The sequence below is a fragment of the Eucalyptus grandis genome, chromosome 3 (genome assembly GCF_016545825.1).
Source record: "Eucalyptus grandis isolate ANBG69807.140 chromosome 3, ASM1654582v1, whole genome shotgun sequence".
Classification (NCBI taxonomy): Eukaryota; Viridiplantae; Streptophyta; class Magnoliopsida; order Myrtales; family Myrtaceae; genus Eucalyptus; species Eucalyptus grandis.
This window is the reverse complement of record NC_052614.1, coordinates 15,290,948-15,318,784: the sequence shown is the minus strand read 5'-3', so window position 1 is coordinate 15,318,784 and position 27,837 is coordinate 15,290,948. Positions and strand designations below refer to the sequence as shown.

The 27,837-nt window shown below is 41.5% G+C and overlaps 2 protein-coding genes across 3 annotated transcripts; one reads left to right on the top strand and one right to left on the bottom strand.

The window, feature by feature from the left end:
• LOC104436634 (probable inactive receptor kinase At2g26730) lies at positions 1–3,923 on the bottom strand. Its single transcript, XM_010049472.3, is given in 6 exon segments — positions 1–1,105; positions 2,345–2,670; positions 2,672–3,041; positions 3,044–3,177; positions 3,179–3,452; positions 3,455–3,923. Coding segments are annotated over 6 exon segments (1,977 nt in total). The 5' UTR covers positions 3,663–3,923; the 3' UTR covers positions 1–440.
• Positions 3,924–21,002: 17,079 nt separating this feature from the next.
• On the top strand, positions 21,003–27,192 carry LOC104436633 (sodium/pyruvate cotransporter BASS2, chloroplastic). 2 transcript variants are annotated; one of them, XM_010049470.3, is made up of 13 exons: positions 21,003–21,362; positions 21,579–21,689; positions 22,369–22,492; positions 22,655–22,696; positions 22,777–22,890; positions 22,994–23,056; positions 23,740–23,867; positions 24,513–24,594; positions 25,197–25,248; positions 25,348–25,445; positions 25,537–25,695; positions 26,701–26,790; positions 26,901–27,192. In XM_010049470.3, the coding sequence occupies exons 3-13, from the start codon at positions 22,439–22,441 to the stop codon at positions 26,976–26,978; spliced, it is 960 nt and encodes a 319-aa protein (XP_010047772.2). In that variant the 5' UTR covers positions 21,003–21,362; positions 21,579–21,689; positions 22,369–22,438; the 3' UTR covers positions 26,979–27,192. The 2 variants fall into 2 exon arrangements, with proteins under 2 accessions (XP_010047772.2, XP_039166067.1); XM_039310133.1 differs by lacking the exons at positions 21,003–21,362; positions 21,579–21,689; positions 22,369–22,492; positions 22,655–22,696 and adding exons at positions 23,434–23,519; positions 23,591–23,666 and having other exon boundaries at positions 22,822–22,890.
• Positions 27,193–27,837: the final 645 nt, after the last annotated feature.

Sequence of the window (27,837 nt, the reverse complement as noted above, 5' to 3'; positions counted from 1 at the left end):
TGAAGAGAAGAAAATCCCTGAGGTTAGAGAAGAGAGATAGTACTACATTGATATATGAGGTGACGATGATAAAGAAAAGAATTTAAATAAAACCAACTACAAACGCATCAAAGTGTTCACTGGTCGATTCCAATTAAGGTCATGGAACTTCCCTTCCCAGTGAACTTCCCAACTTGCCCTCCCCTCCCTTCTAAGAATCAATTCACAATTCCCACCAGGCAAAAAGGAAAAAAGTTGAAAAACCCCCTTGCAGATTTCAAGAACAGAGAAGAAATTTGGACCCAAAAAAAATTAAATTGACCCTTCTATCAGATTGAAATGGAAATGGAAATGGAAATGGATGGACACTTGAGAATCTGTTATTTACTCACCCTGTGCACGTTTCTGAGGAAAAGACCCAACTCAATAAATCGCAAGAATGTGTTTTAAAGCTTTGAGCTTTAAGGCGTGACGCCAATGGGCGGCGTCCTCGACTCCGTGGGCGGGGTCTGGCCGTCCGATCCTTTCGACGGGTCATCCGAGGACTGCCTTAGCCCGTCGTCCGTCTCGCCCCGGTTCATCTCCTCCATCATCCGGACCACCTCCACCATGGGCGGTCTCTGGTCGGGCGCAACCGCAACACAGGACATGGCAATCTGCAGCAGCTGCACCATCTCCTCCTCAATGTTCTGGTACCTCATGAGCTCCACATCGAAGACCTCGGCCGTCCACTCCTCGCGCACGACCGACTGGACCCACCTGGGCAGGTCGATGCCCTCTTCCCCAAGGGAGGCCTGATTGGGTGCTTTGCCCGTCAACAGCTCCAGCAACAAGACCCCGAAGCTGTACACATCGGATTGGAACGTGACCCTCCGGGTCTCCACAACCTCAGGGGCCCGGTAACCAGCAACCCGATTGGGCGGGGCCGCGGTGCCAAACAAAGGGTTCAGTCCAAAATCTGAGACGCAGGCATTGTGGTCGGGCCGGAGCAAGACATTGGAGGACTTGATGTTGCCATGGACCACCTTGCCAGCCGCGTGAAGGTGTGCTAGGCCTCTTCCCGTGGCAATTGCAATCTTAAGCCGGTTCTCCCAGTCCAGTGGTGTACGCCCTGATCCTCTACTGCCTGCAATGCAATGTCATGCGATGCAAACGCAAGAAGATTATTAGTAGGAGTTTCCTGATTTCACCATGCTTAGCAATTTTCTTGGCCCCAGTAAACATTCCAATCAAGCTTCACAATATAAGGATCTTTTCAATGTGTTTAGCATCACATTTCTGATAGAACGGAGAATAATTCCAAGAATTACAACCAAATTGGACTCAGAAAATTTACTTTCATTTCAATTCAAACACTTCTTAGCATATCTGCTGTAAACTTTAACCGATGCAACAAGAACATTCTCTGGCAAATACCATTTTTGTACAATGCCAAGCTCAAAGTCAGTTTTCCCCAAGACCACCTCCTCTGTTTTTGGCAGTTCAAAGAAAATAATTGAGGCAGGGACAAATGGGTAAAAAAATGAGGCCTTTGCGAGGTGGGATTTGAGGGGGAGGGAGAAAGGGTAAAGGAGACGCCACTTCTCTATCAAGGCCCCCAAAAGAGAAAGGAGGATAGGAGAGCATGTGGCCTTTCATCATCTAAGGCGCACAGAAAAAGTTAGCCAAAGAAAAAAGGAGGGTGTCGGTGACACCTCACAGCATCATGAGAGCTCATGTTGCTGTGTCAGTGGCACCTCAGTAATTTCCCAGCAGGACACCAACCCCACGCTCTAACGTGCGCCGGGGCGCGTAGTTTTCACTCAAAGAATGTTTGCCCAGCAAAAGAAAGGATTTTTTTTGGGTTTTAGCAGAGCATCTGTTCTTCTTGCCAATGCAGATCGTCCATGGCTACTTCTACGGTGCAGATTCGCCCCCTAACGCTAGCTTAATTACGGTAATGCCCTCCGAGGCATTAAACGACCCGACATCCACAGCGACTACGGTTATGTTAAGCTTAAAGAGAAAAACGATTTTCAGACAATGAATGCTGAAGAACTACTCCGTGATGGTCCCCGAATAAAACAGCTCAGGCCATCGGCAGGGTCAAATCACGACGCTAGATACCAAACCGGTCGCTGTCCAGGAAAATGATGCGGAATTTTCACAGCCAAAAAGAAAAAGAAACGGCCCCTAAAGACAATTACTAACTGCCCGGAAGAGAAAGATGATCTCGAATTCCCCGCATTTCCATGACCAATTCTCATGCCGGATCGAATTCGGGATCGAAATTCAGAGTTCCAGTTGCAAGAAAGGTTGAAACTCTAATTGAGAACAAGAATGCACAAGAACAAGAACAAGAACAAGAACAAGAAAGAGGATTTACCGTGGAGCAGAGCAGACAAGCTACCGGCGGCCATGTAGTCATAGACCAGCAGCTTCTCGTCCTTGGAGTAGTAGAAGGCTCTGAGGGGGACCACATTCTCGTGCTTCACCTTCCCCAGCACCTCCATCGTCCCCTCGAACTCCTTCTTGCTCGCCGCCACGTCCTTCAGCCTCTTCACCACCACCGTCGTGCCTTCCTCCAGCACCGCCTTGTACGACGTCCCCACGCTGCCCTTCCCCAGCACCTCCGCCGACGCCCGCAGCAGGTCCTCCAGGTCGAAGCTGTAGACCCCGCCTTCCAAGAACACCAGCTTGTTCCTCTCCGCCTCCACCGAGCCCCCGTGATGTCGTCCTTGGACGACGACGTCCCGGCCTCCGCGGCCGCCGCCCTCGGCGGCCCGGCCGCCCCCACGTTCTTCGGGGCTTCGGCGACCGCGGGCGCCCGCGCCGGCGGATGCACAGCACCAGGAGGAACAGAATCAAGAATGCGGCTAGGGCGCTGCCGACTGCAATCGCGACGATTGCGCCGGTGGAGAGCCCTTCTTCTTGGACTTCTTGGGAGGGGGTTCGGCGAAGGCGGGTTCGGCGGCGGAGCAGGAGGGGGAAGAAGGAGGGGCTGCAGGCCTGGAGGGGACCGCCGCAGAGGGCGAGGTTGCCGGCGAAGGCGGACGCGTCGAACTTCGTGAGGGAGGGCGGATCGAGCCGTTGAGGCGGTTGTTGGAGACGTTGAAGTCGGTGAGGCCACCGGCGCTGATGCTGGGGAGACTGCCGGAGAATTGGTTGTTCTGGAGGAAGAGGCGCGTCAGGCGGGTCAAATTGTTGACCCCGAAGGGATTTGCCCGAGAAGTTGTTGGAGGAGAGGTCGAGCCGGATTAGCCGAGTCAGCTGAGTCAGGCCCGGCGGGAAACCGCCGGCGAAGCTATTGCCCTGGAGGTAGAGGCTGCGCAGGAGGGTCAGGTTCGAGAAGTCCGAGGGGACCGAGCCGGAGAGCCGGTTGGACCGGAGGCTGAGGACCTGGAGCTGGGACAGCCCGCCGATGGTGCCCTCCGGGACGGGCCCGACGAGGCCGACGGCGGGGAGGCGGAGCTCGACGACGGACGAGTTGGTCCGTCGCACGTGACCCCGACCCAGCCGCAGGTGGAGGCGTTGGCGGAGGTGTTCCACCGGAGGCGGTTGGCGTGCGGGACCTTCTGGATGAAGCCGAGGAGCGCCTGCCTCTCCTGGGCGGGCGGCTCCGACCCGACCCAGGAGCTCAGCGCCGCCGCGACCGCCAGGAAGAAGACGAAGAGGGTCGACCCGGACGTCAGCGACCCCGCCATTGCAGCCACAGAGAGAGAGAGAGACAGAGACAGAGACAGAGAGAGTGGAAAAATAAGGGAGGGTTTCAGTGCGTTTCGAGCCTGCGGATGCGGTCGAGAAGCAGAGGAGGCACTCCGAGGTCGGAAGCCATGGAGGACGGGGCAGAGAGGGAGAAAATGTAGAGAGAGAAAACAGGGGCTAAGAAGTGAGAAGGGGGAGGGGGAGGAGAAATGTAGAGAGAGAAAACAGGGGTTGGGAAGTGAGAGGAGGGAGTGTGCAACTTTTGAAAGGAGAGAGAGAGAGAGAGAATCACGAGGACAAAAGTGAAGTAAAGAAGGATGGAAAAACGAAGCTGAGAGAAAAACAGCGAGGAGGAGCTGCAGCAGGGAGCAGGTCCTTAGCTGGCAATTGCGCAACTTTTCCTTCCTTCCCTTTGACCTTTTTCCCCCCTTCCCTAATTTACCCAAAAACTCAGACCAAAAAAAAATTTGCCAGAAAAAAAAAACAAAAAAGAAGCAGCAAGGCAGCGTATGTCGCGCGGATTATGGGGATTCGTACGTTGGTGCCATCCCCTCCACTCGCGCATGTCGTGGCCGAAAAACAATTTCTTCTTGGGGTAGATTGGCCACCTTTATTTATTATTTTTTTGGGTAATAAATAACCCAGGGAAACCAAAAAGTACCCGCCACGTCGTTCGAGAAAATAACATATTTTTTTTTACGTAGATAAGAAATAATGTGCCGTGAGAGTTTAACCCGAAAAGAAGGGAAATTTAAATGAGTTAACATGGGCCAACGAGATAATGACCGTGGCCCAAGGGTGAAACGTCATTGGGATACTCTCGTGCATGACTGGGTTGAGACACGAATTATGAGCTTTTTTTTTATAAGATTGGACGGCTAAAAGCGTGTTCCAATTGACTATTTATAACTTGGAAAGAAATCGACGAAAATCCTGAACATGCTGACTGTAGTATATTTGCCTTAAGGGAAGGATTTGCTTCCCTTTCTCAAATGCAATGTTATTCATATGTGACAATCTGCATGATCTTTCATCTCTTCCTTCGTCATCACGACTCCAATCCGTATATGGTTGGGTAATTATAATCATGAACTAAACTTCTTTACTTTGGTTTTTATCAATGGTCACCACCTTGGCAAACAAATCAACGAATTCTGAGGTGGCTTGTGGTCAAGAGCAAAAGCCCTCTTCAACCTTATTCAATTGTTTAAGGTGAGTGGGCGTCCTTTTTCAGGTTTTGAGTTTGTTTGTCTATCTTTCCCTAATTTTTTTTTTTTTTTACTATGAATTATAAATTCATAATCAAGTAACACATATATCCTCAGTTAGGATTCTATTAAAATTGGTTAAAAAAATATGATGTGAATCTGACATGACATTAGTAATGTTTATCAAAGATAAGTGACGTTGATATGGTGCCACATGAGCACCAAATCAGAAAAAGATAAAGAAAAACTAAAAAGGAAAATTAGAGGTTGCAATTCACCACCTCCAAACACTCAAAAGACTCTCAACTCTCAAGCCTCCTCCCATGTTGCATACTCTCAGGCCAAGATTTGAGCTCTAGCGACAATGGTGGCTGCGAGCTTTAAAGCTAGATCTGACCTTGAATCTCGGGACTGCCATGGCCAGATCTAGCTTTGAAGCTCACCATACAAAGATCATCATCTTCAAGAGACTCACCCCTTCTCTTTGTCTCACTCCTCCCGATACACTTGTACAAATTTAAAAGCAAACGAAGATCACCTAGCAAGTGGTCAAGCAAGGGTCGATGAACGCCCCGGAGGTTCTATAGTTATAGGCACCAACAAACAAGTGTCACGGGTCAATAGTTTTCTTAGCCGCTGATTAACCCGTGCGGTGTCTGGCAAATGGAATTCATCAGGCTAGCCTTTCTTCTATAATTGTTCCAATGAACAATACGGTAAACATCTCTTTTTATACGAGATCGTATCATACCTAGCTTGGTTTGGACGTCTAGTTCATTGAGTGAGACAGCAACCCTCTTTAGGCTCAACAACTGGTTTCGCCCTATCATGGCCTCATCAGGAGAGTGTCATCAACTCCTGACTAGTTTGTGCACAAGAGGCCAATCCTCCCTTTAGAGCTTCTAAGTAATATTATTCTTCTATCTTAGAACTTCTAGCACCAACTGTCCTGACGCCACTCTCATGGACCAGTTGTATTCATCGTCTATGCGCCCTCACTCTTCACTCGATAACCTTAAGCTTCACTTCCAATGGTTCACGGGTATGAGAGAATCACAGACCATATCAAACTCCCTCACCCAATTTCGCAACGCCCTCGTTGCGGGCTGTTCTGTCGCTTCCCTACGTTTCCCTAACCATCAGTGCCACTTCCTGGGACTTACATAGATAGCAGCGCTGCCCAACAGAACAAGTCACATCATTCCATTGCTTGCTTTCCCCGATCAAAGTTGTTCGCGAATCTCCAATCATTTGTACTCCCTGATAAGTGTAGCACCCTTAGCCAACTACACCCTTATGGCAACACCTTCTTTCACCTACTAAGCTCCTCCTGATCTCCGCAAGCCAACAGAGGGTCCCCTTTGGTGGAAACATGATTGCAGACCTCTTCTTAAGATTCGTCTATTGATTTAGGAATGTTATCCCCATTCAGCGAGCAATTCGGTTCCTTCTTATGCCCCCATTGCCATTTTAGAAGCTAGATGAGAGCCGCACATTGTCCAAGCCCCTTTGGCCCCGGCGATCACTCTCCGCCTCATAGGAATGGGAAGACCACAGGCGGGTTAATAGTTTCCCCGATCAAAGTTGTTCGCGAATCTCCAATTACTTGTACTCCCTGATAAGTGTAGCACCCCTAGCCAACTACACCTTTATGGCAGCACCTTCTTTCACCTACTAAGCTCCTCCTGATCTCTGCAAGCCAACAGAGGGTCCCCCTTGGTGGAAACGTGATTGCATACCTCTTCTTAAGATTCGTCTATTGATCCAGGAATGTTATCCCCATTCAACGAGCAATTCGGTTCCTTCTTATGCCCCCGTTGCAATCCCAAAAGCTAGACGAGAGCCGCACATTGTCCAAGCCCCTTTGGCCTCGCCGATCACTCTCCGCCTCATAGGAACGGGAAGACCACAGGCGGGTTAATAGTTTCCTTAGCTGCGGATTAACCTATGCAACGCCTAGCAAATGGAATTCACTAGACCAGCCTTTCTTCTATAGTTGTTCCAATGAACAATACAGCGAATACAAGATCGTACTACGCCTAGCTTGGTTCGGACGTCTAGTTCATCGAGAGAGATAACAACCCTCTTTAGGCTCAATAACTGGTTTCGACTTGCCATGACTTTATTAGGAGAGCAGCATCAGCTCCGGGTTAGTTTGTGTATGGGAGGCCAACCCCACCTTTAAAGCTCTTAAGTAATATTATTCTTCTATCCTAAAGAACTCCTAACACTAACTTTCATGACGCCACTCTTATGGACCAGTTATGTTTATCCTCTCTACGCCCTCACTTTTCACTTGATAACCCCAAGCTTCACTCCCAAAGGTTCATGAGTACAAGAGAATCACGGATTGTGTCACAAATATTGAAGAAGTTTTGGCCAACAATTGCGAGCTTAAAGACCATGAATAGTAACTTTGAATTTTCTTTTATAATTTTTTTAGTTTTTCTTCTTCTTTTTAATCTTTCTCTGGTATTGCATTACACAAGCACTGCGTCAATGCCGCTTGTCCTTAAAAAATATTAATAATGTCACATTAGGTTTTTAATAGGATTTGAAAAAAATATAATGGAAGATAAATGTATCATTTGAATAAAAATTTAGACTTTTCAAATCACAAAAAAAAAAAAAAAAAATTGAGGTAAATCAATTTTGAATTTTTTTGTAATTTTTTTCCCTTGTGACTTTCTCGTAAATCTTCACATGCTTGTCCGCTATCTTGCCCATGTAGAAGGGTTCGTACATTTGTTTGGTGATTTACCATTGCAATAGAAATCAAGGAAGTGACCTAGACGGATACCGCGAGTAAATTTAGCTGCTTATTTTATCTTTCACTATTTATGATTATATTCACATTTAATATCATTAAGGTATTGAGTTAGACGGCAGGAGGGAATTGGATTTTTTTTTTTTTTTTAATTCTTGAGTTCTAGTCTCGTTACAAGCACTTTATGAATGAAATCTTGAATACATTAGGCCTATGCTAGGGAGTGCGCCTTTACAGTTGGCCGGGAAGGTAGAATTGTTGAGATACGCAAATCTAGCCAATGGACCATCTCACCACTAATAAAACAAATGTACATTTATCATAACTTAACATTAAATTGATTCTAAGCAATTCTTTCCAGCTGCAAGATCGGCTTTGAGAATTTGAATGACCTTTTTATTTAGCTTGCCCTTTAATTAGTCTCACTTTGATGTAAAAAATAATTTTTACAATTGTCGTTGGATAATTTAAAATATGAAAAATTTAGTTACAAAATTAATTTCAAACATATGTGTCACCTGATTAAAGGTGAATGTGCGAAAAGACTTCTCCTCTATTGCTTGATTTTTCTTGCAATTTTATCGCCAAACAGCTTATATATTTGATGCAAGAGCACGACGACAAATTTATAAAAGCACATTTTTTGTGTTTCCCAAATGAAATATACTCGTCCCAACTATTTCAAGGAACCTCACCCGCTCGAGGTAGGATTCTTGTTCCACATCGAGGTTCTCTCTCCCTAATATCAAGGACCCAATCAAGGTGAGACGATATTTTTGACTTTAGCACTTCAAGGGGAAAAGTGCCCAAAAAGTCCTAAACCTTTTTGCCTTTGTGCCAATTTAGTCATAAACTTTTTTTTTGTGCCGATTCAGTCCTAAACCTTTTTTAAGTTGTGCCAATTTAGTCATTTCCGGCCAATTTTAGCTGGATTTTACTAACTGGACGCCGGTCGGCTGACGTGGCATGATCGGCGCGCGTGGACAATTTTAATAATATATTTTTTATTTTTTTATTTTTTTATTTTTCCTCCATTAGGTCACCGAGAGGCGATCGCCGGCAAGGGCGAGCCTCGCCCATGGCCGCCCGCCGGATCCGGCCATGGGCGATGGGCAAGGCTCGCCTCGCCGGATCCGGCGCGAGGTCGAGCCTCGCCGGCCCTCGCCCAACCTCGCCGGATCGGGACATGGGCGAGGCTCGCCTCGCCAACCTCGCCATGGGCGGGCAAGGGCCGGCGAGGCTCGACCTCGCCGGCCTCGCCCATGGCCGCCTCGCGGATCAACCGGCGAGGCTCGGCCTCGCTAGATTTGGCGAGGTCGGCCTCGCCCTCGCGGTCGCCAAACCTCGGCGGCCGGGCCGGAGGAAAAATAAAAAATAAAAATATTAAAAGTATTAAAAATAAAAAAATAAAAAAATATTATTAAAAGTTGTCCACGTCACCGATCATGCCACATTAGTCGCCCGGCGTCCAGTAGAAAAATCCGGTTAAAATTGACCGGAAATGCCCGAATTGACACAACTTAAAAATGTTTAGGGCTGAATCAAGACCAAAAAGGTTTAGGACTAAATTGGCACAAAGGCAAAAGGCTTTAGGACTTTTGGCACTTTTCCCGCACTTCAAGATAATGTAGGTTTCATTTTCAATTTCACATCTGCTATTTAGGGCATGGTATGTAGACACCGACTGATTCATCCTAAATTTCGATTTCTTCTTGTTCTTCTACTTGTCTTTAACGTCGCTCCAAGATAATTTGTACCATAAGAAATTAGCAAAGAAGCTCTTCCATTTGTCTCTAGGGGATGACAGCATAGGAATACTTCCGAGGTCGTTGGGACGTTATTTTGGTCCAACTGTCCACCACCACATTGCCAACTTGGTCAAGGTGGATAATATCTTTTTATCATTATATTCGCCCTAGGTCAATAAGCTCCAATTGAGCAAGAATCCCTGGCGAAAAGGAGCAAGGACCGATTCTAGGGTTTTGAAAAAATTTCTCAGCATTTTCTTGGCATGTCTCGAGGGTTTTTCCGAATGGTGTCTTTTCATGCTCTCGTCTCGTTGCCCGGTCGTATACGAACGAACGACAGCATCTCCAAGTGCATAGGCTGCGTCTCTTTACCGTGTGGGGCATGCGATGACGCACCCGGTCTAACACATTCTTAATCGTGCCGACCATTCCCACGAACGATTCTTAAGAACAAGGCTAGAAACTCAGTATGCAAATGTCACACATGAATATAGAGAGAGAAATATATTGCATTTGCACTAGAGCTATTACTTAGGCCGTTCGTTTCGTGAAAAATAATTTTCGGAAAAACGTTTTTCGGATTTTTGGCATTCGTTTCACGGAAAGTGAATTCTCTAGGGAAAATGTTTTCCATGAAAGGAAAAAAGTCTTCTAAATTAAGAGAGAATGTTCTCAACTTTTGAAAAGTGGAAAATATTTTCTTCACTTGATCTCTCTTATCTCACACCACTACAAAGTCTCATTTCCTCCTCCCCTTTCTTCTTCTTCTTTTTCTTTTTTTATTCGAATTATTTTTTATTTTTATTTTTCTTTTGTAATTCAAATTATTTTTAATTTCCTTTTACTTTTCTATTTCTTTTATTATTTTATTATTTTTTCTTTTTCTTTTCTTTGTTTCCCATCTTCTTATTTCTTGGCTAGTCATCGGCCGTTACTAGGTGAACCTTGAGCTCGTCGATCTCAAGCTCGCGCTCTACACTCTTGATTATCATTTTCTTTATTTACTCTACCATGTAGCTCAAGCAAAGGGCTCTATATACTTTGCTTCTTTTTTTCTTTTGTTTATTAGAACACAAAAGAGAATAGGCTACTCAATTGAAAGATTCTCATTAGGGCTATACATGATTTGCTTCTTTTTAAAATCCATACAAACATTTTTTTAGAGTAGATGAACATTTGACGACAATGAGGGAATAAATATATGAAGCAAGTTTGTCTGGATTTAAAGGTAAGTTCATATTTGATGGATTTATAGGTTAGTAAGTGATGCATGTCTAAGTGATGAAATCTTAGAAAATATTTTCCTTACTGAACATCGGAAAAAAATTTCTAAAACATTTTCAGGTTTTAGCTGAATACCAGAAAATATTGTCATTTTCCTGGAAAATGACTTCTGGGAAAATATTTTCCACAAATGAACTATTTTCCGTGAAATGAATGGACCCCTAATATTGATAGAAAAATTGAAACAAGTCATTTCGACCGTACTATTGTGTTATGTTTCCTTTAATAAAAATATAATTCGCTTGATCTATTTGACTTGAAAATATGTCAAGCTTGAAAACATAGGGAGCCATGAGGATCCTAATTCATGAAAACCGAATTTTAATTTTAGATATTTTGTATTGTTCCAAATTTGACTTAACTCAACTCACCTAATCTAACCACTTATACTCGTATCCCATTGTTCTCATCTGCTGAAAATCTTCTTACCCATGTGGTAGGAGATCCTTTGTTCTTATATTAAATGAAAGCATCCTTGACAATCCTAAGAAAAAATAGAAAATCCATCCGAAAGCACTAGCCTACTAATTTCTATTCAAGCCACCCAAAATTTATTGCTGAAGGAACCTCTTCCTACCTAAGCGGCCCCAACCGTATGATGAGGCAAAGGAAATCGAATCCAAGTTGGGTACAGGGTTAGTTGACAAATGTTTGTCTTGTGATATGATTATTGACGAAAAGAAGAAACTTAAAATAATGAAAGACGGAAAAATAAATAATTTTCGTTAGAACCAAAAAAAAAAAAAAAAATTGCAGCAATCGCTGACGAGCAGTCCAACAACAAAGGGTTTATAAATTAAGGTAAAGTAATTTGGGTGTCATATATATTAATGTAGCTATCTTCAAACAGCTCCTTGCAGGTGTAAAGTTTTCTGGATTATTCACGTTATTCCGTACGATCTTGCGCATTTTTCTCTTAGATCGAGCTCAAAGGACGAGTAAAGACGATACGATCTTTTCCTCGCGGCCTTACCTCGTTCATTAGGTTCATTAAGGTACTCTATAAACCCAAAAATAAAGTAGTCAAGGTGACAAGAAATAATATAAAAATTCCTCGTGTCAATTCAATGTTAAATCTTTTTAATTATATTGATATGGTTATAAATTTTTCATATTTTTCTAATTAAATTCATTTAGCTAATTTTATTTAGAAATCATTAACATGGACGTCGACTGTCTTAAGTGATGCGGCCAGCGCTGGCATGGATATTTTTTATAAAAATATTTGATTTCTATTTCCTTCTCTTGTGTTTACTATTCTTTAGGCGTTTAGGGTCAACAAGGATCACCAGCCATAGGCGAAGGCTGACGACCCTTGTTAGCACTGGGTGATGACCTCAAGGCCCTCATTGGCTCTGAACGAGGGCTATGACGAGGGCTATGATGACCGCACCTGATCTAGGTGTTATAGCTTTGCCTAGGGCCGATAAGGGTTGCAACATCTTCAGCTCATCTAGATCTAGTGAGGGCATCAGCGAGGGGCCATGCACCCTTGCTTTGCTCACCTTAGGCTCATACCGACCACAACAAGGGTGTTATGGCCCTTTTTGTGGCCGACAAGGGCATTGGCTTGTTGTGGCCGACAAGGGCATCGGGCAAGACATGCCTTCGCTAGCCCTAGTGAGGGCCCATGATTCCTCACCCAGTGGCCAATGAGAGTCGGCTCGTGACCCTTGTTGGCCCTTAGCCCTGAAAGAAAAAAAAAATAGACAAAAGAAAAAGAAAGGTGATTTAAAAAAAAAAAAGATACATATATTCACGTCAACATCAGTTATACCATATAGGACAACCGGAGTCCACATCAGTGATTTGCGAACAAAATTGGTAAGATGGACCTAATTAACAAGACGTGAAAACATTTAGGACTAAATTAACACAATTAAAAAGTTTAGTACTAAATTGACATAAATGCAATTGAATTATGACTTTTTTGATAATTGATCCACAAAGACCTTGGATATTTCTCTCATCTTATATTTGACTTTCATCTCTCATATATTGTCTCCAATAGTTAGATTGACTATGTCGAAATGTTATTGTACATCAATCCTTTTTAAGTTCCATGTGTATTTAATCCAGAAAATCAGTAGAAGGATATCAGAAGTGACAAAAGTTATGTACTACTTTAGTACTAAAAGTCTTCGCCAGAACACCTCTGTGTTAAATTGGAGTAAATATGATTACTTAAATGCCTCTAGCAAAAAATTTCGCCAAAATAACTAAATAAGTACATTGCATTTATAATTAAAAATTTAATATGATGTGGCATTTAAAAAAAAAAAAAAATTAATCCACACGGACTGATAAAACGATGTCGCACAATCCTACGTGATTTGGTGAATTAAAATGACCTCGTTCACTCTGATTCTTCCTCTCTCTACTGATTGCATCGTATTCTTCTCCTCCTTCACCATCCTTTCTACCGCCGCACATGGAGTCATCACCCATGAAACCCTAGAATGGACATCAGAACTACTAAAGAATCGCGAAACCCTTGTTGAAGAAACTAGCGGCCAGCACATCTTCAAGCCCTCTGAGATCGAGCAATAATAAATCTAGAAACTTTGCGAGCAAGAGAAGCGCGAGCTCAAGGCCAAATTCCATCGCCAATCCTCCACCTCTGATGCTGCCTCCAACCTTAATCCTTCCTCCTCCATCTGCATTGGGGGCAAATTGAATAGGCTTTCAATGTAGGGTTGTTGGTCGATTTAGGGTTTTCAATTTGGGAAATTCCTTGTATGTTGCAATTTAGGGTTTTTAATTTTGGGAAATCTTCTATACAAGCTACCCCGACAAACCACGTCAGATTGAGAAATTAATAAAAATGGTCATGTCGAATTTTTGGTGACTCTAATTCGAACTTGACACTTGAGTGACCGTTTTTTTTTTTTTCACAAAATTAGCATTTGAGTGATTTAAAAAAAATTTCGTACTAAAGTGAGCATCGTGCATGACTTTTGACACTTATAGTGTCCTTTTACCCTAGGAAATCATATGAACAAAGGCTTCTATATAAAATTTGCAACTATTTCACTGGAATTGCTCTTGTGACGAAATATCTTTCATAAAAAGTCGTTTTCGGCTTTTAATTAAAGAAAACCTGGGTTTTGCTTCAACTCTAAATGTGGAATATTATAGGTGATTTGGAATCAACAACCTTATACATGAGAAGATTGGACAAAGACAAACATTATCGGAATTTAATCAACAACACTGCTTGGAAACTATAGACGAGAGAAAGCAATCAGATGTAAACAAATTATGCTGGAATTTAATCGATGACACAATACCTGGGATATAGATAAACTGACAATGCAAATCTGAAAGATACCACTAAGGAAAATAAAATACAGTGTAGGAAAGATGAAAGATAGTAAATTTGTTTGATTTGTGCAAGGGGCGTTCCTAGTAAACAACTAGTGGTATGTATAATGGTTGCGTGGTAACTACTTCCTAACGGTTGTGTTTTTCTTGAACGGTTTTCAACAGTTGCCTCCACGCTTCGCCACTTTTGAAAGTCTGGTGTCCGTATTTCTTGATCTTCTTCCCAAACGGTTGCTCCTTTGAAAATTTATGCCGATTGTCCTGAGTTGTCTCACAATCTTGCTCCCAAAAAATAACCTGTCTCATGATCTTGTTCCAAGTGGTAACTAATAACTGCTCCCAAACAAGAATATGCATGCACTATTTGAGGACGCACGAAGTCTGGTCTCTATTCTATAGCTACATTGTACATTGAATAAGGAAACAAGACTTGCGTCGGTTTGGCAAAATAATAAGTTACAATCTATAAAATGCTAACATGAATCTGGTATAAGCACCTTTAACGCATTCAGGTCATGGGATACGTTAAGATATAAGAGATTCCATGTGGAATTCACTTGATCCAATCGTCCCATCGTGTCGGGAGCAAATGTATTTGAATATGTGTAATAATGTCTCTTCAAGATGTCCATCCAAGTGAAGAGAGAATGATACATCCTTGCCTCAGTCGTCCTATCATTCCTCTTCCCCTTGAAGCTCCTTCTCTACTCATTCCTCCCCAAATGCGCTCTGTCATGCAACACACAAAAGCAATTCATGTTTCTCTATCAGAGAAAAAGAAAGGAGGAACGCTTTTAGAGCACTCAAAAAGAAAGAAAAAAGAGAGAGAGGAGGACTTGCTTTATTATTTTCTTAACGAAAAAGAGGAGAGGCAGCTTTTCTTTAAGAGTTGGAACAGTGCACGCTTTGGTAAGGGACCGGTCCCTCCCTCCTTCACTCAGTCACTCACTCATCATCATCGTCAAGAGACAAGTTTTTAACAATCGAAAGCAATTAGTGTCGCCCCGGGACAGGATTGATGGCGACTGTCTGTTACCAACCACATGGCGACGAAACGTACGTGACCATCCACCCCACGCTTCTCCCGGACGAGTGGGGCCGAGTCAAGGGAGCTGCTCGTTCTCTTCACGGCTATGATACTCATCATGCACTTAACTAACCTCGATTAGGTTACGCTAGTATATTTGTCGGAGCATGGTCGCGCGTAGCCCTTCAATATGACGTCGAGAAATGCGTCGGCGTGCTGACTCAAGCACGGGATTCCGGCCGTCGTGTGAGTTCGGCGATCAACATAGCCTAGCACAAGCTCTTCAAGTGACTACTTGTATATCCATTTATCATTGGGATCGACAATTCATATTGGCGCATCGTAATCGTGTATCATATGGTGTCAAATGTATGGTGTCGTGTCTTGTTCCGGATTTTCTATTTTGTGGTTTTGTTTTATTCCCCGGGTCGTGCTCGTGCCATGCAAACGGATCGTGCCCGATGTTGCCGTGGGTGCGAAGTTTGTGGAGCTGACTTCTCAGCGGCGGACTTTTAACGCCTCATTGACTTTTGTAGTTTTCCTACCAAACCCCAACTAATTTCCCCCCTCAGTTTCGTGTTTTACTAGGATGTCTAGAGGCGCTTGTCATAATTGTAAAATGATGCACAACGGTTCTCTTGCTTTTTCAAAACAAGAAGTTGGGCAATTCATAAGATCGACTGAAAACGTAGGTGGCACTTAGGTTGGCCCTTTTGCCTCTAGCTGAAGAAGAGGCCAACGACTATCACAGAGTACTACACCATGCCCTACTCGGGTAGGCTGTAGGATGTAGTTAATGTATCAGTTATTCATGTGGTCGTTGGGTTCTGCCGCAACCCCATGGAAATGTTTTGGTCCAGACACAAGACGAGCATTCGCAATACCGATTGGACGAATCCACGGACGGGCCGGTGGCTCCGTAGCTGTCGGTAGAAGCTAGCTTTGTCTAGTGCAGTGACCCGTGGCTTTGCCGGCGATGACCGAGCCAACATCTCTTGGCTCCATTGCCGTCAACAGAGTCAATCGAGATCGAGATCAAGAAAGAGAGATGGGGTTGTTATGGCTCTAGTCTAGAAGCGGCGTTGAAAGCTCCTCCAGTGACGACAATTCAGGAGGCAATGGTAGAAGATGTGGCCGTGACGACTATGCTCAAGGACTTTTCTTGTTAGTTGAAATATATGACCAAGGGGTTCCTCAATTTTCCGCCTTCGTACCATGTTTGAATAAACTCCAGTTGAAAGACATCCTTCATGTAAGAATTTCCTTGTGTATATATCTTTCTCGACATGTTGCAATTGAATGATATTTTGGATTATAACTTGCGCAAATCAAAACAAGCCGACCTCTCAGGCCCAATCGTAGAAAGGCCATCTATGCCGGGAGAAATTGTATTTTCAATCTCTGACCTTAACATGAATGAATTGAAAACGAGATCTTATGTTAATTGTGATATTAATTTTGTACTTATCTCTAAATGTTGTATATCTCGTCATCTATCGACACGCCCTCGAGACCCCTCCTTCCTATCATCCAAATTTCTCCTAAACTCACTGTTTTATATTCGCTATACATCATTACTTAGGTTATTGCCAGAGAGGATTTGAAACGACCTTTCTTTTTATGCATAGCTTGGAACGGTGATTGACGGAAAAAGGGGACGAATTATTAGTCAAATCTTGGTCAACCAAATGATGACGTAAACAATGCTTTGACCATTTGTCTAATCAACTCGATTCTTCAAAGAGAGAGCAACCGTTAACCTAAATAATCCTCCAAGAAAGAGCTAATTCATATTAAATTAGCATCATCCAACATATTAACTATGGAAAAATTATCCAAAAAGTTATGAGTTTTATCGTACGGTAGTGGCCACTTCAGCCTTCAACTCTTTGCTTTTTAGTCATAAACCTTCTGATGATTTACTAATATAATCTTTATGACCAATTTTGGTTGGAAATCATCGACGTGCCAGCGTACAATTAGTTTATGATTTTTTGGACAATTATCTCAATCAACTACAATCACGGACCATATCATAGTTTTCTCGTTATGTTGGATAATACCCGATAAACTCCAGAAATTGATAATAATTGGAATTATAGTGGAGGGTGAAAGTTTGGCTGTCAATTTAAGGAAGGGGGAGAGGGGTAGGAAAGAAAGAAGGAAATCGAATAGAATGATCATTGACCATGGCAGGATAACTTTTGTCCCTAGGATGGTTACCAGAGTCGTTTCTTGCAAGGAAAGAAAATATCAAATGAGTGAATAATTTAATATGTGTGGATATTGTGGAGGAAAGAAAATGAAAACCTGGTGGAGTAACGAAGTGTCACCGGTCTGAAATTAGTCAATCGAGTTGGTCTATGGACAGAACCACCCGAATTGTAATGAACATCGTACAAAGAAATCCCACCATTTGACTTAGGGTTTTTCCTCTTCATCTTTCGCAAGGAATCTCAATGAAAATTGCTTACCAAAACCAGCGGAATCTCAATGAATATTTCTTACCAAAAACCACAGGCTGGTCGGTTGTAGTTGAGATTGCATGGTGCGAGACATACGTAAGTCCGATGATGTGGACGGTTGATTTTGTTTAAGGTGTCGTCATACTTTCATTTGATGCATCGGATGAGTAAATACTGTTGCCACTCGTTTTTTTATTTTCTGTTTTGAGACCCGAGCATCCGTGATCGAAACTATGAGCGATCTTTTCACTTTCAATGTTGTTTGCACCTGTATCGGTTGAGGCAAGGATTGTACATTTTGTACAACCCCCCAAGATCCATTTCCCAGCACATTACATTGTCTTGCCAGACACATCCCTAGAATCCAAAAAGCTGAGGTCCCTCCAATCATCACAAACCAAAAGGATAATAAGCCAAGATGCCTAAACATGCATAATTGGCGGTTCCTTGCATACTTCCAATCACCTTGGTTCATGATTGGGCATCGGTAGGACATGGATCGAAGGTTTCACTTAGAGAATTCACCTCTTTTGGGCATGTGATTATTGGAATGCAAACTATAAAGCTCAACACGTCAATTTCAAAAGCTTAGATACCTTAGGAATGGCTAAACGATGATTATAAATATGACATAGATCTCATGTGCATTCTCAATTTGAGAGTTGGAGCTCAAAGCTCCCACATAGAGATGTCAGAAGTCAAGCTTGCTCTTTCAGTATCATATTCTAAAATTGATAAGTCACGCATTCGCGTTAAGGAGAAATAACTCTTACGATAGTTAGACAAAACAACAACAAAAGCTTTTCCTGTAGTTTTTCTTGATTATTATGGTCGCTTGTCAAAACATAATTTCCAATGTAACTAGGAAAATGGTACTCCAAGCTGAACATGGACATTTTATCCCACACAACACTCCTACAGGTGTTTCAACATACCTCAATCATTGATGTTTTATCTCATTTACACGCATCAACAAGCCCATCAATAATGGAAAAGGGATTGAAACACCGACGGAAGAATTGCGCGACATGAATGTTCTTCATAAGTGAAATTGTTACGGCTCCAATCGCAGTTTGTTTTTCCTTCTGTTGAGCAATTTGAATACTTTATAGCTTCCATCCTTCTTAACTTCCTTATTTAATTAATGAATTGCTCTTACATAGGGGAAGGAGTGCGAGACAAATATTTCTCAAACATAAACAGCAAATCCGACGTGGTGTGAAGCGCAGCATTGTCTTCAATTTTTGCTTTATGGGCCCGAATTTGTTTTCGGTCGATTTTTAATGGGCCTGAATTGATAAGCCAGAAAGTTGCATGAGAAGAGAGTCGTGCAAAAGTTTTACATACGAGGCCCGAGGTACGACACAAGTTGTCAATATTTCGATGCATGTGCGCTCTATCAAAGCCCGTTGGCTGATTTTTTGAGTCACAGAATGAGCCCGTAGATTATTATCGTATGGCCTTTCCGTCCCGCTTAGATGTCTGATCATATCTTGGACCTAGTCATTTTATGTGTTGTAAGTAAACCCGTTAAACGATTGGATCCGGTCGAGTTTGAAAATGGTCCAATCCAAATTAATCCGATTTTTTTGCCTATTTTCATGTAATACAAATTTAGTGATTTATACTTGATATGCTCCATATCTAATCGTATTTAACCAAATTTAGGAAAATTCACATCTAAATTGAGGTGCAAGCATGGAGTGAGCAAGAGAAAGAGTGAAATCGAGTGAGGACAAGAGAGAATTATAGAGATATATTAATTATAAATAAGTTGTGAATCCATTTAACATCCATAATATCGGTAAAGCCCAAATATTATTCGGTGCCACGCATGTCAAAAATTGCACTACTAACCATGGAAATTTTGAATTCAAATTAGATCGTGTTGTGGAGTTATATGCAAATTCCTTCCAGCATTTCTTCCACGAGTCTAAAAAACCTTTTCACAAGTCTCCATCGTAACTAAGAATTTTGACTTTGATTTTGATGTTGCATAATAGATATTGCTCTTGTATTGAATTGAAGTGGAGGAGTGTTGTTTCACGAAAGATCGACCATTTGAAAAAGATTTCCAACTGTTGATCCTTTATATTGTAGGCATTGTAGAAAAGTGGGTTAATAAAACGATGTTTTTATCGATATTAATATCCTATACCTAAATATTTAATAATTTTTATTAGCTCGTTTTTCTCAAGTGAGGCAAACAATCCAAGTTAGAAAAATCCATTTCCAAACTGCTGATTTTTCATGACGCAAACAAACCTTAAAAATATAAACTTCCTACTTATGGTAACCTCGCATCGTAATCCTCTTAAAATATGTAAAAATGCATAGTCCAATTAAATAAATATTGAATAAAAGCAAAACTCTTCTTAGATTACATCATAAATGATCTCGACATTGAATTGATTGAAATCACAAATGATGATCAGATTAGGGAGGAATTGAAAGGATTCTTTCTTGAGTCATTAAACCTGATATAGATATAAAAATAAACCATGATTGAGATCATGATCTCGTGAATAAGGGCGAGCCAAATTCGAAGTTCGCAAGCTTAAAACTTTTTATTTTCAAGATATTCAGTGGAGTCGTTAATGTCAATCACCTCTTTCCATGATTTATTATTATAGCTATTGTTTTTGATAGACTTTGTCGTCGGAAATAATTTCTACTAACGTCAGACAGGAAAGACTGATTCATTCATATTCATAAGGGTTAATACCCTGAAAAACCCCAAACTGGTACACTTGTGACAAATTTACCCTAAACTATTTTTTTTGACCACCAAAAACTCCAAAATGGTATACTTTTGACAAATTTACCTCAAACTAGTACATTTGTGACAAATTTACCCTTTGTTAGTTTTTATTAAATTTTATTATCAAATTATTAAGTTAAATGACACGTGACAATTGACTAGTATATCAATTTGAGATTTTACAATCTATTTGTCAAAGTTTATAATTTTTATGATTTTTTGTGGTATTAATTCAATTTAGCGAAGAGTATATTTGTCACAAATTTATCAGTTTGAGATTTTTTGCGATCGAATAAATTAGTTTAGACCACCCGCGGTGGTGGCGTAGGTGGTTGAGCAAGGGACCTCCCACGAAAGGGCCCGAGTTCGATCCACGGCGTTGTCGAGCTTTAAGTGCAAGCCGTGTCTTACCCGGGGCACGTGGGTGGTGGGTCCTCACGTGCCTCCCCAGGCTTTATTCCAGTCGCGAAGCGGCATACGGGGGTTCTCTGGGTCATCAAAAAAAAAAAAAAAATTAGTTTAGGGTAAATTTGTCATAAATGTATCAATTTAGGATTTTTTATGGTCGGGTAAATTTGTCACAGGTGTACCAGTTTGAGATTTTTCATGATCAAAAAAATAATTTAAGATAAATTTGTACAAGTGTAAAGAGTTCGGAGTTTTTCAGAATATTAACCCTATTCATAAACACCGGAGACCGTCTGCTCATAAATGTTAATACCGGCAAGCCATCCCCAAAAAAGACAAAGTGGCGTAGAAAACGAGGACGTCCAGCATCTGGATGGGACCATCTCTTGGGTTCGTGAGTGGCTCATCGGCTTCCACGGCTGCAATGGTTAACATCGGATAAGGCTGGCCATGTCGCCTTCTGGGTTTTGGGAGCGAAAACCCTCTTCCCTCCTTGCTTCCTGGACGCACTGGAGGTCCATTCTCGCTTTGAACTCGACGCTCCTCGCCGGTCTGTGATACCCTTCTTTATCTTGATTCAGTCTCGGGGATCATTGCAATGGCGTCCATGTCTGGATTTGTCCTCAAAGGTTGCAAATTTCAGACACGCGGCTCTCGCTGCGGATCAAGCTCTTGTTATCCTGCCCGGAGTGTCGTGTCCCGTCTTGGTACGTCTGAACTCTTTGATGCTGCTCTTTGTGGGTCTTGACTGGAGTTTTACTTTCTGGGTACTTTTCGACTTTGCATCTTTCCTGGCTAGTTGGGTGGTGCATGTACTTTGATGGGCGTACTTTTTGAGTGTTTTCCCCAAGTCTTTTCATGGTGGGTCTACTCAAGATCATTCATTTTGCCAATTTTCTTCGTTTTTTTCTGTTTGTTGATAGATCTCAGTAGGGACAATTGTGAAAATGGAAGGAGTCTGGCTGTCAAGAACCGGTTGCAGAGTTCGACGGTTGCTGTTGCCACAACCCTTTTCCTGTTAATCCATCTTCAAGGTATCTTTTTTTGGCTTAGCGGTGCTGATTCTTCTGGTGGTCTGCTCTGGATTGAACCTGGGTTGAGCTTTGCAAATCGGAAGATTGAACCTGGATTAAGATTTTGAGAATTGACTAGTTTGATCTGACCAACCAGCATTGACTGTTAACTAGTCAAAATACATGGGGTGATTGTATCCCCTTTCTGTTGGTGGGATTGTTGTGCACCAAGAAATCTATTTAATCTCGAGGAGAACGCCTTGCATAGAGATCATTGGTTCTCTAATGCTCCACGGATGATATAATCTAATAATAATAGTACTATAAGTATATCCTTTATACTACTTGCAAATGCCAATGGGTTCACTACTAGTTCTTTTGTTTCACTTCATAAGTGAATGGTCTCTCTCTTGAAGTTTCAATCTCTTATCACGGCAAATTCCCCTGCTAGGAGGTTTGCTCTTTGGCCAGCTGACTACTAGTCTTGAATTTTACATTTAAACAGTTTAAAGTTGTTGGCTGGGCACCGAGATTGATTTATCATTCGCAGTTTTTGTTACAAAATAGCAGTGAAATTTATCATATATTTGGGAGGTTTGATCAGTAGCTCTCTCTCTCTCTCTCTCTCTCACTCCCCTGCTAGCATGACCTTTTACATCTACAATGTCTCTAATATCACTTTCTGGAATTTCATATCTAGAAAATTGACAACTTTGTGCAAGGCTGCAACAAATGCACCTGGAGAAATTCCTGCCAGCACTCCTGTCGGGATGAGCCAGTATGAGAGAATTATTGAAACTCTGACCACCCTTTTTCCTGTTTGGGTACGTACCTATTTTGAAGCGTTCTGATGTGCTGTTATTTTATTTGCATCTCTTACACCTTCAAGTTGCATTGTGCTTGTGCATGAGGCTCCCCAAATGTGTGTTTTTCACGATTTTTATTTTCTGGAATATTTAGTGTCTTAAAATCATTTACTCCACCAGGTTATTTTGGGAACTATCATTGGAATTTACAAACCAGCTGCGGTAACTACAAGTCCTTCATGCTGCCTTCACTGTTGATAATGTCTCTTCCGTCGATATTTTATTGTTGGGATGTCATCCAGGTTACTTGGCTTGAAACCGATCTTTTCACTGTTGGATTGGGTTTCCTTATGCTTTCTATGGGGTTGACATTGACATTTGAAGATTTCCGGCGATGTTTGCGGAATCCTTGGACTGTAAGCGGCATCTTTATCCCTATAAGTTGGGAGGAGAATTGTCAAACCTACTAGGTCATCTTTTTCATTTCACTTTTTTGAACTTAAAACTTTATTGTTGCAGGTAGGTGTAGGATTTTTGGCCCAGTACCTCATCAAACCAATGTTGGGCTTTGTCATTGCAATGGTACTTCTTTCACCATCCCTTTTAGAAGTTCCTACTTTGGCCTATTTTGATCTCTGACAATAAAATATTGGTGATAGAGTGTACTTTCTTTTGCCTCGTTAGGTTCATGTGGTGGATTTGATAAGGATGCAAACCTGAGGACTCCAAAATTACCTTACACTGTAGATGCTTTAGGAATCTTAATCAAATCCCAGTAACTTTTATAGATTATTCTTCTTTAAACATCCAAACCTGTACCTTAGCCTCCTCACCCTTTGGAAGGCCTGACTCCAAGTGATGCCCAATTCTTTTATTTTAAATAGTGCATGGATATGGATATGATGAGTAACTGTTGCCTTTAATAATACTTCTGAATTGGGATCTTCAAACTGAATTAGGTTTGGCAAAGAAACTCATGGAATGCTGGAAAATTATATTTAAAATCTTAGTGGATGCTGCAATGGCAAAACTCTCCTGAGAACAGGTGCTGCAGATATCTTTGAATTTGCTGTCTTCAGCAATTTAAAATTGATTTTTCTTTTATTGTGCTGGCAGCTCTATTTGTCAAAATGCTTGTGTATCCCATTGTGAAATTCGTCACCCACCAAGTTTCCATGATCTTCCAGCTTGGGTGTGTATCTAGAGTTCTAAATTGTGTATCTGTCTCTGAAATTTGTCATTAACCAAGTTTCCATGTTTTCCAGACTTTAAAGTTGTCTGCACCACTTGCAACTGGTCTTATATTGGTGTCCTGCTGCCCTGGAGGTCAAGCGTCCAATGTTGCTACTTATATCTCTAAGGGGAATGTAGCACTCTCCGTCCTCATGACAACGTAAGTTATGACGTATGTGTAAACTTTTGCTCTTTTTTCCAGCATAAGGAGGCAGCCTCTTTCCAAAGCTTGATTGCATATTTTGTTTATGTTAGCACTTGCCATTGATCGGTTCTTTTCATGTTCCTATTGCGATATATGTAAATTTCTTGAACATTTTACCTCATGTGGGATTTTTGTAATTCTTTTTCTCCTTTCCAAGCTGTAATGTTCTGTCTTTTCACTTTAAAGTTCCTTAATGCACCAGTTATTTAATGAAGGTGTGGGAACAGTTATGGTGTGAGATATCAATTTCTTTGACATGATTATGTTGTTTTCATAAGCATGTGGTGTTTCTTATGCCTATCTGCAGATTTGCAGTCATCATGTGCTGAGTATTGTTATTGTGCAATTTAGGGATCTTAAGAGCATACTACTGTAGCTCATCTTTTCGCTTTGTGTACCAAATTATGGACATGAGTGGATAACATGATGGAAATACCTCTTAAGATGTTTTGGCTGATCATTGTGGACCATATGAAAATGAAAAGGATACTAACTTTGAACATGTTCCGCGTGATAGTTTTTGAAGCATTTGTCCTGATTTTTTTGCTCAAAAGGTTGTCAATATATATATATATATAAATATATATTTTAAATTTGCAGGTGTTCGACTATTGGTGCCATTGTGATGACGCCTCTCCTCACTAAGCTTCTTGCTGGCCAGCTTGTTCCTGTTGATGCTGCGGTGAGTACAGCATAAGTATCCTCGCCTCTTCAGATGCTAAAGTATGAGAATAAGATTGCGTTTGAATGGTAGACCAATTGTATGATTTTCAAATTAAGTAGATGCTTAAGATTGTTCACTGAAGCACTGATGTGGAAGGCAGTATTGAAGTGCTTAGCTTCTGAGTTAATCTTTTTGAACCACAGACATCTTCAGTGGGTGGCAATTCAGAGGGTTTGGCTGAAAATTCTAGATGTGAGCACTTGGAATTTTTTTGTTACGCAAGAGTCTGAAAGGTCTAGATGTGAAAAGGTTTTGCCTTTTGGAGTGCTTCATCTTTCCTGTGATGATGAGTTGTAATTACAATAGCATGGAAGAAAACTAGTGAGAAATGCATAGTCTATCTAATCTATCTCTAGTGGATGAGATTTGTCGAAAAACTCTTTTTTTGTACATAACTCATTTCTTCGTTGCTGTACTAGTCTGCATGCAGATATATGTGGTTATTTACTATACATAGTTCAATGTGTTTGCATTGTAGTGCATACCCACTATATCCAGCTATGTATGATTGTGACATACCGAGGGATTTTGGAATCACTTTTGTCAACAAATACTTGCAGGGCCTGGCTATCAGTACTTTTCAGGTCGTTTTGGTGCCAACAATAGTAGGAGGTAAGCAGAAGGTTGTTAAAATTCAAACTAAAGTCGCTTGGAAGGAAGAGCGAGAAAATAGTTAATAAATGAGATAACCTTTTCTGTTTTCTATGACAGTGTTGGCCAATGAATTTTTTCCTAAGTTTACTTCAAAAATAGTCACTGTGACCCCATTGATTGGAGTTATTCTGACCACCTTACTTTGTGCAAGCCCTGTAAGTGAATCAAATTAAGGTCTTTCACTGCTTGTTCCTTTCTTTCATTGCCAAACTCTGGTAAGATCTGATTCTGATGTACTTCCACTAGATTGGGCAAGTTGCAGATGTCTTAAAAACTCAAGGAGCGCAACTTCTGTTACCAGTAGCGCTCCTGCATGCCGTTGCCTTTGCTATTGGATATTGGATATCAAGATTCTCATTTGGTGAATCTACTTCCCGCACCATTTCTATTGAATGTGGGATGCAGGTAAGCATCTTCCATGTCTTCCATTAGTTTTTCCTGTTCTGTTCTTCTCTTGCTGCCCTTTGACTACCTATTTTTATTGCTGGAATTAAAGAGCACAACTAACCATTGTTCCTTTTCAACTTTAATTTAAGGACCCTACATTTTCATTTTTTTAGTATCAGTGGAGTCTGTTGTCTCTTGTCATTGCTGACATGGTCATTGTGAATTGTATGATTACTAATATAAATGTGCAAACATCGTAAATTTTACAAAGTTCAGCAGAATCAGTGTTTCTAAGGTACCATATTTCATTGCAATTAAGCAATTGGACTGAAGAGGAGCATGATGCCCTTGTTAGAACTGTTACTGAAACATTTATTTGTTGTTAAAATGAACAGTTATAAATCTTTTATCGCAGTGGTCTCCGGATAGTCTTTGTACACCATATTTACTATAAGCAATAAATTCTTGTTTGTCACAATTCTTTTGAGATCATTCTCATGTTATTTTCATTTGATTAGCATTCTTGTGTTTAAGGAGACATAGGTAGCATTCTCTGTTAATTATATGGTCACTTTGAAGTTTTGAACTGTCAAATTGAGAGATTTCTCTTGGCTGTCTATTCTGAATTACTCTTAAATCATATTAGTCCGCACATATCCTGCTTAAAATTTGATGAAAGTAAGGTGCATGGACATGTATCAGTATATGGCCCAAAAAGGTTCATGTACACATCTTTGTATGTGAGGTATGCTATCGGTTGCTACTAGTATTGCTTCAAAAATTTGTGGACTTATATCGGAAAGAATGGTATAGTTCTTCTTTTGAGTGAACTTTTCATTGGCAGGAAAGCCTAGTCAAACAAAGTCTTCATTGCCTTTGGATTTGATGCTCTCTCTCTGGGCCATGCATGTTTCTCTATTGCCTTTTCTTTTAGCTGAAATTGGGCGAAACCTCCATCTGTTCTGCTAGTTCCTTTGATTGAATTGAATATCTTACAGATTTAAATCTGTTCAACATTTCCAGAGTTCTGCCCTTGGATTTCTTCTCGCCCAGAAACATTTCACCAATCCTCTGGTAGCTGTTCCTTCTGCAGTCAGCGTAGTTTGCATGGCGGTAAATTCTGACGCTCAAAACATGTGTTTCAACTCCATTCCTGGAGTATGATTTTTTTTTGGAGTAATTCTTCTCTGGCGTTCTCACTTGCTGATAATCACTCCTCACAGCTCGGCGGGAGTGCACTAGCTGTTTTCTGGAGAAACAAACCGATCCCGATCGATGACAAAGACGACTTTGAAGAATGAGACGTCCTTAAGACATCCTGTCTCCATATTTTCTCTAGGTTTATTGATTTCGGGTGTAATTTTTGTTCTCATTTGGTGGTTTCTCATGCAGTATGGTTGTTTCGGCTTTAAGTTCTAGCTAGAAGGAAGTGAATTCTGATGTATATCATTTTGGATACTAAGCTGGAGAGGAGACGTTTTAGCCTTAATAAAAGCAAAGGCAATTCTTCATCTAGTTCCAATGCCATCAGTATCCATCCTTTCCACGGATATGTCAAAAAGTACTTCCTCAGCGCCGGTACACAAGTACATGTCCAACTGCAATGTCGTCAACGATATCAATAAGCTTACTTGTACCTTTCCGTTTCTGTATCTTCAGTTTAAAGACATTCCTAAGATCTTATGCTTTATGAGTGGGCGATTGAACAAGTGTACTGAGGCCCTGATCATAGGCGGGCTGGCCTGCTGTGCCCGCCTGTTAAAGGTGCGGGAGCTTGCTGAAATCTGCTCTCAATCTAATTGCTCTCTTTCGGCTGGGTACGTCGCCCACCATGCCCCTCTCCCAGGCTCTCATGCTCAGCTTAGGAATTCCTTTTCATCCTTTCCGACTGATTTATTGAGTTTGGCTTTTCTATTCGTTTACAGATTCATCGAAACAAACCAGTTTCTTTAGTGGATTATTTTCCTTCAAACCATCTGGGAAGTTCGGCGTCTAATCAATGGCATGTGGATTTAATTAGAATGACAAGCCCTCCGTGCTGGACAAAATTCACTCGCAATTGCAAACAACAAAGCATAATATAGCTAAACATGTCTAGGTAGTACTTCGAATGGCGAAGAGAAGCGGCTCGGCAGGTAAGGAATGGGAAATCATCAAGGC

Excerpts from the sequence above, each read along its gene's own strand:
- LOC104436633 (XM_010049470.3), top strand. The coding sequence starts at position 22,439 with ATGAGCCAGTATGAGAGAATTATTGAAACTCTGACCACCCTTTTTCCT. Across the intron at positions 24,595-25,196 it reads TTGTTCCTGTTGATGCTGCG|GGCCTGGCTATCAGTACTTT; the intron begins GTGAGTACAGCA and ends AAATACTTGCAG. Across the intron at positions 25,446-25,536 it reads CCTTACTTTGTGCAAGCCCT|ATTGGGCAAGTTGCAGATGT; the intron begins GTAAGTGAATCA and ends TACTTCCACTAG.